The sequence below is a fragment of the Vigna unguiculata genome, chromosome 1, assembly GCF_004118075.2.
Source record: "Vigna unguiculata cultivar IT97K-499-35 chromosome 1, ASM411807v1, whole genome shotgun sequence".
Classification (NCBI taxonomy): Eukaryota; Viridiplantae; Streptophyta; class Magnoliopsida; order Fabales; family Fabaceae; genus Vigna; species Vigna unguiculata.
The window spans coordinates 34,448,539-34,462,294 of record NC_040279.1 but is presented as its reverse complement, the minus strand read 5'-3'; the positions used below and the strand labels follow the sequence as shown (position 1 = coordinate 34,462,294).

Below are 13,756 nucleotides of genomic sequence, written 5' to 3'. Positions count from 1 at the left end.
TTTTATTAAAATGTGCTAGAATGAAATGAATTACTATTTCCAACTTTTTGCCGTATAGGTGGGCATGCATTGGGCCAATATCATGAACGTAAATTTTCAAATAAAACATCTCACATCAATCAAATAACTAATCCTTAAAATATGCCAAATGAAGAGAAATGGGGTGGGGTTAGTAGAACAGAACTGTAGAAGAGAATTAATCATTAAGCAATGCTTAACCATATATCGCTTTTGGAAAACATGCAATCATTGTCACTCCATTAATGGTTTTAAAGCTATCCACCAACGACCTTTTTTTTGTTTGATCCTGGCATTATGGCCCTCTGCTTTATGCATTATTATCGTCTTCCAGCATCTTCAGCGATCAATAATTCTCTGTTATTCAGGCGATGGAAGAATTCTATTTTCATAATTTTTAGGCTGCCATGTAGATCACCGTTTTCTATGTTTGCTTTCCTTTCATTATTGATGTGTTGGTTTATGGCTTCAATTGCTCTGACACACATCACACAAACATGATAGTAGTACTCTGTTTATTTATATATAATATATAATAAATAAATAAAGAAGCACACATTAATTTTAAACATAGAAAAACAAAAAAAAAGTATACATGAGCAAAATACTCTCTAACTACTACTCTTTTGTAAATTTGATTTTTATTTCTTGTAATTTCTCATCAACATATTTAAGAGCATAATTTGACTTTTCGGATCAATACATTTATATTAGTTTTTTAACTAAATATTATCTTCCATGAAGTGTTAAACAAAATTTATAATTTAAGCAATTATTATTAAGAAATAAAAATTCATCTGACATGCGCACACGGTGTATAGCGGCGTACAACACATACACATGGGAGATAAGATTAGTAATTGTTCATGGATTCCAGACCTCGGAGCAAAACAGAACATTTTTAAGAGAATTTGCTGAACAAAAATCAGCAAGTGGTGTATTAGATTCATTGAATCCTATCGAATAAACCAATGCCATTGAAATGTGCCAACTAATTCCGTTTATAACTTTAATTGATGGACAAAATACAAGTTTTTCTTATTCTTTTATTTATATATAAAAAGAAGAAGCGAGTGTTATATTTGCAAGAACATTTGTAAATATTATACTGGATCATCTTCATCTGTGAAGTTAATTTTAGTGAGTTATATTTTTCTAACCCTTTTTTCTTACGAAACACTTAGTTTATGACAATGATATATATATATATATATATATATATATATATATATATATATATATATATATATATATATATATATATTAAATACGAGGTGGGCAGTAGTTATTTTACACAATTTTTTAGGAGTTTTTCACTAAGGTTTCAGTTTGAATTGATTTTTTGTCTGTACTTTTCTGGTTTCTTACACGCATTTGTTAATAATTTTAGATTGGATCACAGTGATACCAAGTTTAAAACACTTCCATTCAATTTGAATTTAAGATATCAAATATTAATCACCCACTTTATTAGGTGGATTTGAGTTTAGCTAAGTAGTAAACTTGATATAGGTGGGTGATGAGACTTGTTTGAGTTCTTCATCAAGATCAATCTTTGACAATAATGTGGGCATAAGGTAAAGAAAGAAAATCATTCTTATAAATTTTGATGATGATAAAAGCAAATCCCAAGACCTTAAGTGATGATATACATATTAGAAGATTTGTATTCTATATTAAGCCTTAGTAATAAGATCTATAAAGTGAAAAATTGTGTATGTAAGACTTAGTATATGAATTCACAAATCAGTATACACAAAGATTAACTCTGAAAAAATTATATTTTTCATTAAAGCTACAAATTCAAGTTTTTCAAAAATGATTATGGAATAATCAATTATCATAGCAAAAAAATATTTTTAGAAAAGCTTGTGTTATAATCGATTATCTCTTGAAATAACCGATTACCAACTACAATTGTTACTTTACTCTTCAGGTTTTTGACTTAATTTTTTAAAAAGTAAAGGTTTTTGACTTAATTTTTTAAAGAGTAAAGGTTTTTGACTTAATTTTTTAAAGAGTAAGTCTATATATGTTTGACAAAATATATCTCGAAAATAACTTTTTCATTCAAAGGTTTAGAGTTGTGACTCTTAGATAAACTTTATGTGTTTGTAAAAAGGGTTTTGAAAAATTTAGTGTGGGAAGAACGATAACTTTCATCAAGTGAATTCTTTGGAGATTGAGTGTTGTCCTTGTTGGTAGGAAATTTGTTCATCAAAGGAGGTGGTTCATTCTTTATGTGATTCAAGAAATGTCTCTTTCATCTCTTGTGTCTTCAAGAGAGGTACTTTCTAAACCTTAAACACTTTTTTCTGTGATTGTAAGTTCAGTTTATTTTAGTGATCGAGTTAATTCCTCTTTAGAGACATTAACAACTAGACATAGGGTTTTCTAATCCAAACTCGTATAAAATACCTTGTGTCAATATTTTCTCCCCTACTCTCTTTAATTATCTTTTGTTATATTAAAGAAAAACTTTTAATTGAACTTAGATATTTAAAAGAAAAAAATATTTTAAAAATACGATTTTTATTACAAATCAATTCACTATTTCTCTTAATTTTTGTCCAGCGTTAATATTTCGCCTAACATATAGTGTTAATGATGAGTCTTTTAAAAGTTTTATTGAAAAAGACAATACAATGAAACATATACCAAATTTATCTAAGGGGTTGACGCTACACCAACTCAAAACATTAAAATAATAAATTTTTGAATTTTACTTTTATATGTTGTTCAGTTTTTTTTTAATTAAAATGTTACTTAAACTTACTTTTGATTTCCAAACAGTGATGAACAAAAACTTACTCTACTTATGCTTTTGAAATGAGATGTTAGATCCGGTAAATATGTTAAACCGTACCTTTAAGCTAGAGTTTGTCCAATATTTGATGCAAATCATAAGTTATTATGGGTTAGATAAAAATGTCAAATTCAATTCAAACTTTTGAACACTCAGTTTATACGAGTGTTTTACAAGATAAACCATGATCATGCTAAAAAAGTATATATTTAATTTATGTCCAAAATTTAATAACCTAAAATTCCATTGCCTGGGTTTGAGATGAGTTGATATAAAACTAATGCATTGGCCAAACTTCCCAATCAGTTAAAACTTTCAAGCTCAATTTCTATGGTTTTACTAACTAATCCTAATTTGAGATGATCCAAAGAGTTAAAAAATACAAATTTAATTATACTAAAGTTTAAAGGTAAAATTTTATAATCCATTAAGAAAGTTTAGGTTAGGTTAATTATGAGATGAATATAAGCAATTAGCTACTGATAAAATATATAAATAAAACAGAATTATTATAAAAATGAACTGAATTTTAAAAGTAAATATTATAAAATTGAATTAAATTTATGTTATAATTGAATTAAAATTAAATTATATTATTTTTTAAATAAATTGAATTAAGGCAAACTATTTTAATTGATGTTGAAGTGTTAGAGTTATCTAGATTAGTTAAACCATTATTTCTTCATGTCTTATTTTAAAGCATATTTCCCAATATTATAAATGAAAGTTCAGTTTAATTTAAGAATAATTGTTTTGTTATAACTAATTTAAAATAACATTTCAGTTTAGTTTTCTTTTTTTCCAAACAATTTAAGTTTTTAACGTATAGTTCAATTTAGGACCAATTTGATTTAGTTTACTCTTTTCTATAATCCTACTGCTGCATACAATAATAGAACTTAATTGGAATTCTACGAATCTTTTAGAATAAACATGTATTGAAATATGGTTGAATTCTTACACAAATTTAATTGAGAAGAGTACAAGTTGGTAAATTTAGTTCATTTTACTATATTGAGCAAAGACCAGAGAAAAGGTTAAACATACAATGCAATAGATAAAGGAGTGAAGAGAGTATATACTGAAAGAGACAACAAATTCTAAAAATCAGAATTAGATTTCTTTTTATATTTCAAACATCAAGTTAACATTATTTTAAAATAAATTTGACTCCTTACCATTACAAGAACATGTTAATAATTTTTTAAAATAAAAAAATATTTTTAACACGGTTTTTATGACCTTTTAAGTTTTTTTTTTATTATTAAAAAATTTATAAATATTACTTGTTTAAGAAAATCTAAAACTAATTATAAATACTTAAAACACGTCCATGCTTTTGAGACATTGTCCGTTTTGGAGCATGAAAGTTCCATCATAATTTTGTCCTTAAAAAAATATCTCAAAAGGTGGAAAAAAGAATAAATATTTAAATTGGTGTTTAACCTCTATTCTTAAACGAAATGAGATTTGATATAACAAGTACAAATTATAATATTAGTTTGATATATATGAAAAAATGTGAGAGATGGTGAATTTAACTTCTGAAATACTTACGACTAATAAAAATATACCTATCAAACGAATTATGGATTACATGGACAAAAGTAATGCAATTATTTATTTACCCATTAATAAAGTTTTCCATATGATTTACATGCTCTTTAAATATTCCCACTTCCTTTTCAATTGCTTTCCAATGAAACCAAAGGTCCACAACCTCCTACTACATAATCATGCTATATGTATCTATAAATATTATTTTTTTTGGTGCAACAAGCTTTTTCATGGTAGTAATAAAGTTTCACATGCACCAAAAAGTCATGAAAACACACTTACCCCCTCCCATAACACAGAGAGAGATAGGTTCTGGTTTTCATCATTGAAATGACAATAACATTATTAAATAAAGTGTGTGATTTTTTAGTATTCGCACTCAATGGTGCCACATTCACCGACCCATTTTTCATTGGACTTAGACATTGATATTATTCCTTTTCCTTTTCCTCTGTCTAAAAGAAAAACAAAACACACAATCTTCCAAATATTCTCGTGTCTTGAGAGCCTTGGACGCAAAACCCCGTACTCTTGCATTATGCAGCTGCCAAGCTAGGGGCCCCATCACAACTGACCCACATAAACTAAATCAAACTTTCTCAAACAAAAAAACAAAACAAATCACAAGACAACAGTGTTTTTGTTTTCGCGACCAAAAAAAAGTAACATTATTTTCACTCCCAAATAATCTTCGATACTTCAAACACTTCAAACACTTCAACCCCAACACTCAGGTGTTAGACTGTGATCTCTCTTCGGGTCTTGACAGTAGTTATAAACCATGAGATATCTCTGCACCCATCTCATGGCTCTGTCTTGTTGTCGGGTCAACCCACCGGACCTATATGGTGAGGCTGAAACCGGGTGGCACCACCGTGGTGCATAGGCTGAGCAACCACTAGCTTTGAAGTTCGAATACTTTGCCACAAAGGGTTGGTATTTGTAATCAGCTTTGTACTTTCCATCTTCGGTTGCCCATGATGAAGCATCCCATATTGAACCATATAGCCACATTGGCCTCAGAGGAAACGTTGCACCACTCTTCCTCGGGTACCTTCTTATTGGCACATCATCCACTAGGAATCTGACACGCAATTCAATGTCAGTGAAAGCAATGTTAACCAGGTAATACAATGCAATACAATACAAATTAGACACCTTTTTTAAGATTCACCATATGCACCACTCAGCACTTGAAACTCATTTTATAATTACAGTTGTCTAAGGAACTGGTAGATCAATTACTTAAATGTTTCTTTTAGCTTTTTCATTAGTTGGGAGTCAGCAGATTTTGCTTACCCCACACTTTGATGCTTGGGTTTTTTGTGCCACTCATGTGACCTTGATTCTACAATTTTTCTACATCATTATGTCTGTTCCTGCAAAATCTCTACTTGCCTTAACTTCAGAAAATCAAATTATTGCCCTTCCATCTTACAAAATATCAGTCCGGTTATATCATTTTTCGATAATCCTATCACTTATCTAATCTCACACTTATTTTTAGTCCTTTTCTATACAAGAAAAAAGTATTCTGAATAGCAAATGTCTAACCAATCAGTTTTGGCTAGACTGTGACACCTTGTGATAAGAACCAATGCATCTGATCCCACATTAACAGAATCCAATCTTACTAAGTTCCTTTGATCTTCCTTCCTACCTATATCTAAGTAGTTCCTACCTTGTCTATCTCTTTCTTTTGGATTAGGACTGAAAAATTATGCATTTAATTTCAAGAAGAGCCACAGTCACACACATACATTCAGAAACAGTAACAGTGTATTGTGTATAGTGACTCACATTATTTCCTTGGGACTCCACAGAATAGCATAGTGATGAAAATCTTGGGTTGGATCAAACCAGAGATGGAACTTCATCTCTCTGCCTATAATTCTCCCATCTCCACTCCCTCTTATATAAACATTGGTCTGCAAAGTGTAAGGCTTTCCAAATGTTGTCCCAAGAAACTCAATGTCCACTTCATCATGGAAACCAGGATGTGCTTCATTGTTTGAGAGCTGCCATTAGTCAAACAATCATTATACTCACTAATAATAGTAATTAATTAACTAACTACACTACCAATAACAGTTTATTATATGATCTCTTGAGGCCATTTCTTACATAGAAAGCTGTTATAACTCCTGCAGTATAACCAGGTTGGACCTTAATGGAAGCCCCAAAGTAACCGGATCGAAATGGCCTCACTGACTTGAAGCCACTTCCTGATCATCAGAAACAAAGCAGTGAAGGTGGATTAAGATTTCAATGATATCATGCAAGAGAAAGAGAGAGCATCGAAAGTGATCGGATTCAGACCTGAGGTTCTATCAAGCCAGATTGTTAATGCATTTTGGTCTAGACTTTGGTGCTGAGGGCCCCAGAGATTTCGAAAGCCTTTGTAAAAACTCATAGACCTGAATTTAGAACTTGGCCAGTAGCCAGGTGAAGGTGGCCAATAGGCATTGCTTGAAGGGGCCATGAAGATTAAAATAGCAAAGAGAAAGAGAGCCATGAAGAAAAGCTAGTTAAAGTGTTAGCAGAAAGGAGAATGATGCTGTTTTGTATAAATGAAAGGTGTGAGAGAGAAGCTGCTAAAGGTAAGGTGCATATGGGAGAATAGTGTGGTAGTCAGTTTGATATAAATAAGAAAAATAGTGGGTCCCCATCTGAGATCAAATGATGCATTAAACATATCAGTAATAATTATTATTTATACATCATTACAAAAAAAATGGAGTTCCTTAACAGTTAGATATCATTGATTCAATTATACCTTGCATTTTTTACAGCTTTAGGCACTTAGCTTAGTGTAACTTTCTTTCTTCCCACTTTTTCACCCCTCATCTATTTATGACAGAAAATCTGTAAGATAGGTTGGAAAGGTTGAAACAGGTGATGGGATCCAGAAGGGGTAGATGGATGTGCCTTAAATGTGGCTCTTTATTTTGTGTTGCATGGCTTTCACATTCAAACTAGAACCTAGGCTTGTGTCTGTAGGCTTTTCCCTTTTCATTGAAGGCTACAGGTATTTTTGTCTGAGCTATGAAAGCAATATCTGGATTAACCCCAGCGTTTGGTGCTTTTCACCGCACAATTTCCCTTCCCCTTCTGTCACTTACCATTCAGTCAAGCATAAAATGTCTATATAAGGACCAAAGTGAGCCAATGAATAAATGATAAAACAGATAAAAGTTAAAACGAAAGGCATTGTGGGGCAGATTCTGATTTAGTCAATTCTCATGAATCAAAGTGAGTAACGGTGTGTTATAATAGCCTGTGAATTTCATCAATGGAGTGGTGGGTCAGTAGCTATCCATTAATGGACCCCAAAGCTTTATTTGATTGAAAATGGGGGCACATGAATGATTGACTGACACGTATAGTAAGTAATCCTTCTTTGTGATGGTAGAATACTATACCTTATATTCTTAATATGTTGATCAATCAAGGAAATGAGTCTAAATAGGTTGCAACCAATGCACCCTTTTAGTATAAACAAACTTAGAATAATACGTTCAATAGTGACAAGTACTAACCATACCGAATTTAATTTCAATTCCCTTCAAATGTTTCTCTTTGATAAACAAAAGGAAAAAAAACAGATAGACTCACGGCTAGTAACTCAGAGAATTTGTTAACTATCCATTATAACCCTAATTATGCAGATAACTAGACTTTATAACCCCAATTATGCAGATAACTAGACTGAGAGGAAAATTATGCTTTATGAGTGAATTTATATAATCAGAACAAAGAACAAAAATGACCATGTTAAAGTGGTGAGTCAATAATTTGATGTTCAATTTTGTCTGCTAATGGAAGAAGAAGTTTCGAACCTCTTTTCAAATTGATCTTGTGGATCAGAGTCCCATGAATCCAACTACAATTTAGGTATGAGGTGTCGAAGTACATGAACTTGAGGAACCACAAAATCACAATACACGGAGGCATTATTATTGAGCACAAGTCTTGCTCTACACACACGGCTTCAGGAATTTCTTGAACTAATAACCCCACAAAATAGATTTGAAAGTAACACAGGTATAGTGCAGCCTGAACTGAAGCAAATAATTAATGTGCACGCACCCTCAATTTTCAATTACAACTTGCAAGAGCTTCTTTCTTGATCTCTATGTGCAGACAAATTTTACAAGATTGGGGCAAACACTGTTTTGTCGGTCACACACGGAGGAAGAAAAATGGAGGAAGGTTGGAAGATGGTGGCCAGTAGGGTCCCTTTGGCCGACAAGTGAAAATTCAATACTTCACTTGTTGTAAAATCTCTGCCAAAGTCAAATTAACCTTCTATTTCTGTGTATTCTTCTTGCATCACACATGTTAGGGTATGAATCATTTGTGTTTGTCATATTTTTGGATTAGTAGGTTCAATGTGGATGCTTTTGCTTTAATCACATTTTTCATTCACCAAAAGCCTATACCATAGCCTTTGCTTTTGAATATGCTATAAGCTAATATTCATTTTGTTACAATCACCGAACACGATGAATGTGTACGAATTATGTGTTAGTACATATAGGCTCACATGAACAGCATAATCACCTGACTTTTAATGTGAACCATAATTGTGACCATGCCAACATTACACTAGGTGTCTTAAAGTTTTTGTTCAAGTTGGTTTTAGCATATGGTATTTTTTTTTCTCCATTTTAATGTTTCATCTTCCGACTTTTACATTATAATCAAACATTCTTCTCGAAAAATCAAAAGGTTAATTAGATTTAAAAAAAAGTATGCACTTAACTCACAATTGTTATTCTAATTTAACTTAAAATATTGATGCAGATTTTTTATTTTAAATTGTTGCACTAACTTTTATGTAAACAGCTACTAGGAAGCATCCAATTTTTCAAGTAGGTAAGCACTACAGATCCTTGATTATATATATATATATATATATATATATATATATATATATATATATATATATATAATTTTCTACATATCATGTTCATCACGTAACTTCGTGGTATAAAACATATAAACATCCTTTTTAATTATGAATGACACCTTATATAATATTGTGATTTATTTTTGTCCACCGACTAACAGTAAAGGCTAACTTTTAAAGACCTCTGTTAAGAAATTAATATTTATTATTTTCAACAAAAACTATTTTGAAATATAAAGTATTAAATATGTAAGATTTTCAAAATATCTTATTTCGTTTTTCCTGTTAATATTTTATTTTTAATTCCTTTTTAATATATATATATATATATATATATATATATATTTTTTTTTTTTCCCAGGGATGAACAAACTTCACTATATGTACAGACCTTGAAAGTCAACCAAACTTATTGAAGACAACAGTAACCGATTTTTATAACTATTTAACTTAGTGATAATAATATAATGTGAAGGTGTAAATAAAATATATTCTTTTTATGGTAAAAAAAATAAAGATATTCTAAGGTAAGTGAATTGTACTTTTAATAATTTGAAATAAGTTCCTATATGTTAATAATATTTGAAAGTAGTGAATACTTCATCTATATTTCTTCATTTTATATAAAGTATCAATAAAAAAGATAAACACGCATTTCGAAGTAATTCAGAAAGAGGATGTTTTCTCTGTGCACCCAATCAACAACCATTCCGGGCAAACAGATAAATTAAAAAATATTAATATCTTAGTTTAAATAATTCGTTAAGAATATTACATTCACACTCAGAAATAATGTACTAAAGATTAGAGATATTCTACTAAAGTTTCTAATTATTTTGAAAAAATATTAAATAATACTTTTACAATCAATATTTTAAATTATTTTTTCCTTGACGCGTATAGTTTAAAAAAAAGGAAAATATCAAATCAAAGAAAAAAATAATATAATTATAAAATTATAAAAATGAAAAATGAAAAAAATAAAAAAACTTAAAAAAATAGTAAAAACATATGTGGTATACGTGTCATTCTTTATTATAACAAAAAATTTATTTAATTATAAAATAATTTTTAATTATTAAAAATATTTTTTTAACTGTAAAATATTTTTTATAAAAAAACTATAAAAATACAATTTTTTTATAATTTTTTATAATAATATTTTTATTATGTAAATTATTTTTTTATTATGAATAATAATTATTTACATTAAAAAAATATTTAATTTTCTTTTATTTTGAATAACTATCTAAATTCAAAAATATGGTTACTATAATGGTAAAACTAGAAGAAAATTGTGTAAAAAAATAATCTTCTTTATTAATTGTATAGCAAGATTTAAAATTTTTTAATTACTTTTGAATACAAAAATTATCATATTAAAAAGTTAAAATAATACTTATTAGAAGTATTAGTGAAAAAAAATGATAAATGTTATATTATAAAATTAAAACAATAATTATTATAATAGTCAACATTTTTGCAGAATATATAGGACTGATCAAGTATTTTGTTTACTTATTAAATATTTGATGTTTAACCTGTATAACACGTTACTTGGACCATACAATTATAAATTGTGTTTGCTCTAGTATTTTTGTTTTTTTTTTGTTTTTTGAGTTAAATTTAACTTAACTTCTTAACTAAGATTCAGGCACACAGTGTATTTTTGATAGTCAATTGATGTTAATAATTTATATAGATTAATCTCATTTTAATCTTTTTACCTATACTAATTAAGGTGCATTTTTACTCACTACACTACCTTCTTTTTTTTTTTCCCTAGTCACCAAATTGTATTATTGATCACATTATACCTGTTTATCCTTCTGCTGCTACCATGAAACATAAATTTCATTTTTCTTTTCATTTATTATGTCAGTGAACTATGATTATCGAAGATATGTTATTTTCATCTTGGATTTCGTTTATTGAAAATGGAACTCCTAACTATGATAATAGTATTAATTATTAAATATATTACTTATCAATAAATTAAAAATTATAATTAACTGTTAGGATGTCATTTTTTCGGCTAAAAATACAATTGTCAAAAACGTAATTATTTGATTCTAACTTTGGTTAACTTTTATCATCTGGTAATTGATATTATATGAAAAAAAAAATAGTTAAAAACTCGATGCAAACATCATTTGACACTTCCACAAAAACATCTTGAAAGTGTATTTGATTGTTTTGGTTATTTCTAAATGAAAATTTTGTTGATAGATGTATACTTCAGAAAGTTGCAACAATACACCGAAACTAAACTTAAGATTAAAGAGAATTATTGACCTTTCAAAAAAAGGAGTTGATTTCAGATATGAACTTTGTGGCAGAGGAGTTAATGATACATGTATGTGGTGGCTTTTATAAATGACATCAAATCACAGAAAAATAATGAAAGAAGATTTATGCAGGATCATTGATGATTTTTCGATTTTTCAATCACATATAATTCATTATCAACAAGACAGACACATTTACGTGTAATTATTTACATTCAAAAAAATGTGTATGTTATATGATTTTTTGAGAACTAATACAATCTTTCATCTTAAACTTGTTAGACAATGAAAACAATCATTTTAAATCTATTATAAAAAATTAATTGCTTATAGAATATATTAATTTTACTTGAATTTTATAAGTCAACTTTTATTTTTCCATTCCGTATTTTAAGACTCTTTTTACATTTTTTTTCATGTTTCTAATGTTATTATGAAGCAATTTTTGTTTATTTTTCTGTCAAATAGTATCGGTATTATAATAATAATAATAATAATAATAATAATAATAATAATAATAAAAGCCGAGAATTAATTTATTGATTGTATTTATATTTCACAGATATTATGTTTTTCTAGTGAACTCTCACTCTAGAAACCTATCAATTTTGTATAGAAGTTAGTTTGCCGATAAAATACCAAGTTACAATTTTTTTTAGCTTTTATAAATGGTTTTAACATTCTAAAGAAACATATAATGAAATATTGGATGTGATATATTTTGAAATAGTTGGTATTAGTGATTTATGATATGTATAGACTTAAAACTTTGAATGTTAAGTTTGAATTGGAAAATTTGAGCATTGTGATAATCATATTTTAGATGACTTCACATAAACGTAATCTGGATCATAACTAATTTTATTGTTTAATTTTTCATTTTAATTGTAATTTGTATATGATAGATAGAAAATTATGCTTTAGTTCGAGAAAATAAAATAAAGTAAATATAGAAGTGTAGTTTATTACATTATTTTTTTTCTATGATGTTGGATAACTAGTCTTTTCATACACTGTTTTTTTTTAGTTTTGGTGTGTGGAGTAGATTATTTTGAAGTGTTACACTTGTAGTTTTAAATGTTTTTTAGAAGGCTAAATTATTAAAATTGTCTATCATACAGATTATTCAGTTTTTTTTTTCTTTTTAAGTTTAATTTAACAGTTTACGTTTTTAAAAGGAAGCCAAAACAGTCCTTTAGTCTTTAGTTAGTTTAAAATTAATTTATTAAAAGATAAAGTTCATTGATATTCAAAAGTCACTACAATATAATTTTTATTACACGATGACTTTTTAATGACTTTTTAAGTGTATTATATAAAAATGTGAAAATAGTTAATACAAAGTATCCCGATTTCAAATTTGTAAAGTAATATTCTTAAGATTAAAGGAAAAAGTAGTATTAAAATTGTTTTAAACTTCAATTTTTAAGCGAGGTAGAACTATCAGGTACAACTAGCATACACAAAAGCGTTGTCGTGTTTGTGTGTACACATTTTTTAAATATACGTGATATTATATTAGTAGGTGATTATAATGTAATGTTATTAGTTAATATATAAAATAAAATAATATTTATTTAAAATAAAGTGATATATATAAAAAAAGATGAGAGAATAATTGTTAATAAATAAAGAAAAAAAGAAGAGTAAATAAACTATTTTATAAAAAAGTTTGTAAAAATAACAGTTAATTTTTAAAAATTTAATAAATAATTATATTTTAAAGGATAAAATTAATATTTTAAATTGTTAACACAGGAAACAAAATCTTCTTAATATATTGTTAGTGATATTCTTTCCTTTCGCTTGTTCTTTGTCTCAAGATTTCTCTCCCTTTCTTTGTCAATCCAGCATCTTCTTATATACTTTTAATTTAATCCTTGTCAATTTATTTTGAAACATACATAAAAATAACGGTAATAAATTCTACTCATAGTATAGAGACCGAAAAACATGTTTTACACGTAGAGAAGAAAATGGAAATTCACTGCAAACTATATTATATACTTAGGCTTTTATTTACAAACATTGATAGGACTTTTATATACACATGGTTGTGTTATATTCTAGTGTATTTACCAGATGCAATGCTTTACCTAAATTTATATCGAAATTAGGTTATGAAAAAACATTGAGACTTTTGATTTTTTGTCTTGACTCAAGACACACCACCTA

At 28.0% G+C, this 13,756-nt stretch overlaps 1 protein-coding gene across 1 annotated transcript; it reads right to left on the bottom strand.

Moving 5' to 3' along the window:
• Window positions 1-4,694: 4,694 nt before the first annotated feature.
• LOC114173241 (probable xyloglucan endotransglucosylase/hydrolase protein 32) lies at window positions 4,695-8,579 on the bottom strand. The gene is made up of 4 exons (XM_028057510.1): window positions 6,701-8,579; window positions 6,506-6,606; window positions 6,182-6,399; window positions 4,695-5,465 (listed from the first exon to the last, which is right to left on the bottom strand). Exons 1-4 carry the CDS (start codon window positions 6,894-6,896, stop codon window positions 5,099-5,101), a joined length of 882 nt encoding a protein of 293 aa, XP_027913311.1. The 5' UTR covers window positions 6,897-8,579; the 3' UTR covers window positions 4,695-5,098.
• Window positions 8,580-13,756: the final 5,177 nt, after the last annotated feature.

Bases quoted from the DNA above. Each gene is read 5' to 3' on its own strand.
- LOC114173241 (XM_028057510.1), bottom strand. From the start codon at position 6,896: ATGGCTCTCTTTCTCTTTGCTATTTTAATCTTCATGGCCCCTTCAAGC. The intron at 6,607-6,700 runs GTCTGAATCCGA...TCTGATGATCAG, and splicing joins CTGGCTTGATAGAACCTCAG to GAAGTGGCTTCAAGTCAGTG. The intron at 6,400-6,505 runs GTAAGAAATGGC...GACTAATGGCAG, and splicing joins GAGTTATAACAGCTTTCTAT to CTCTCAAACAATGAAGCACA.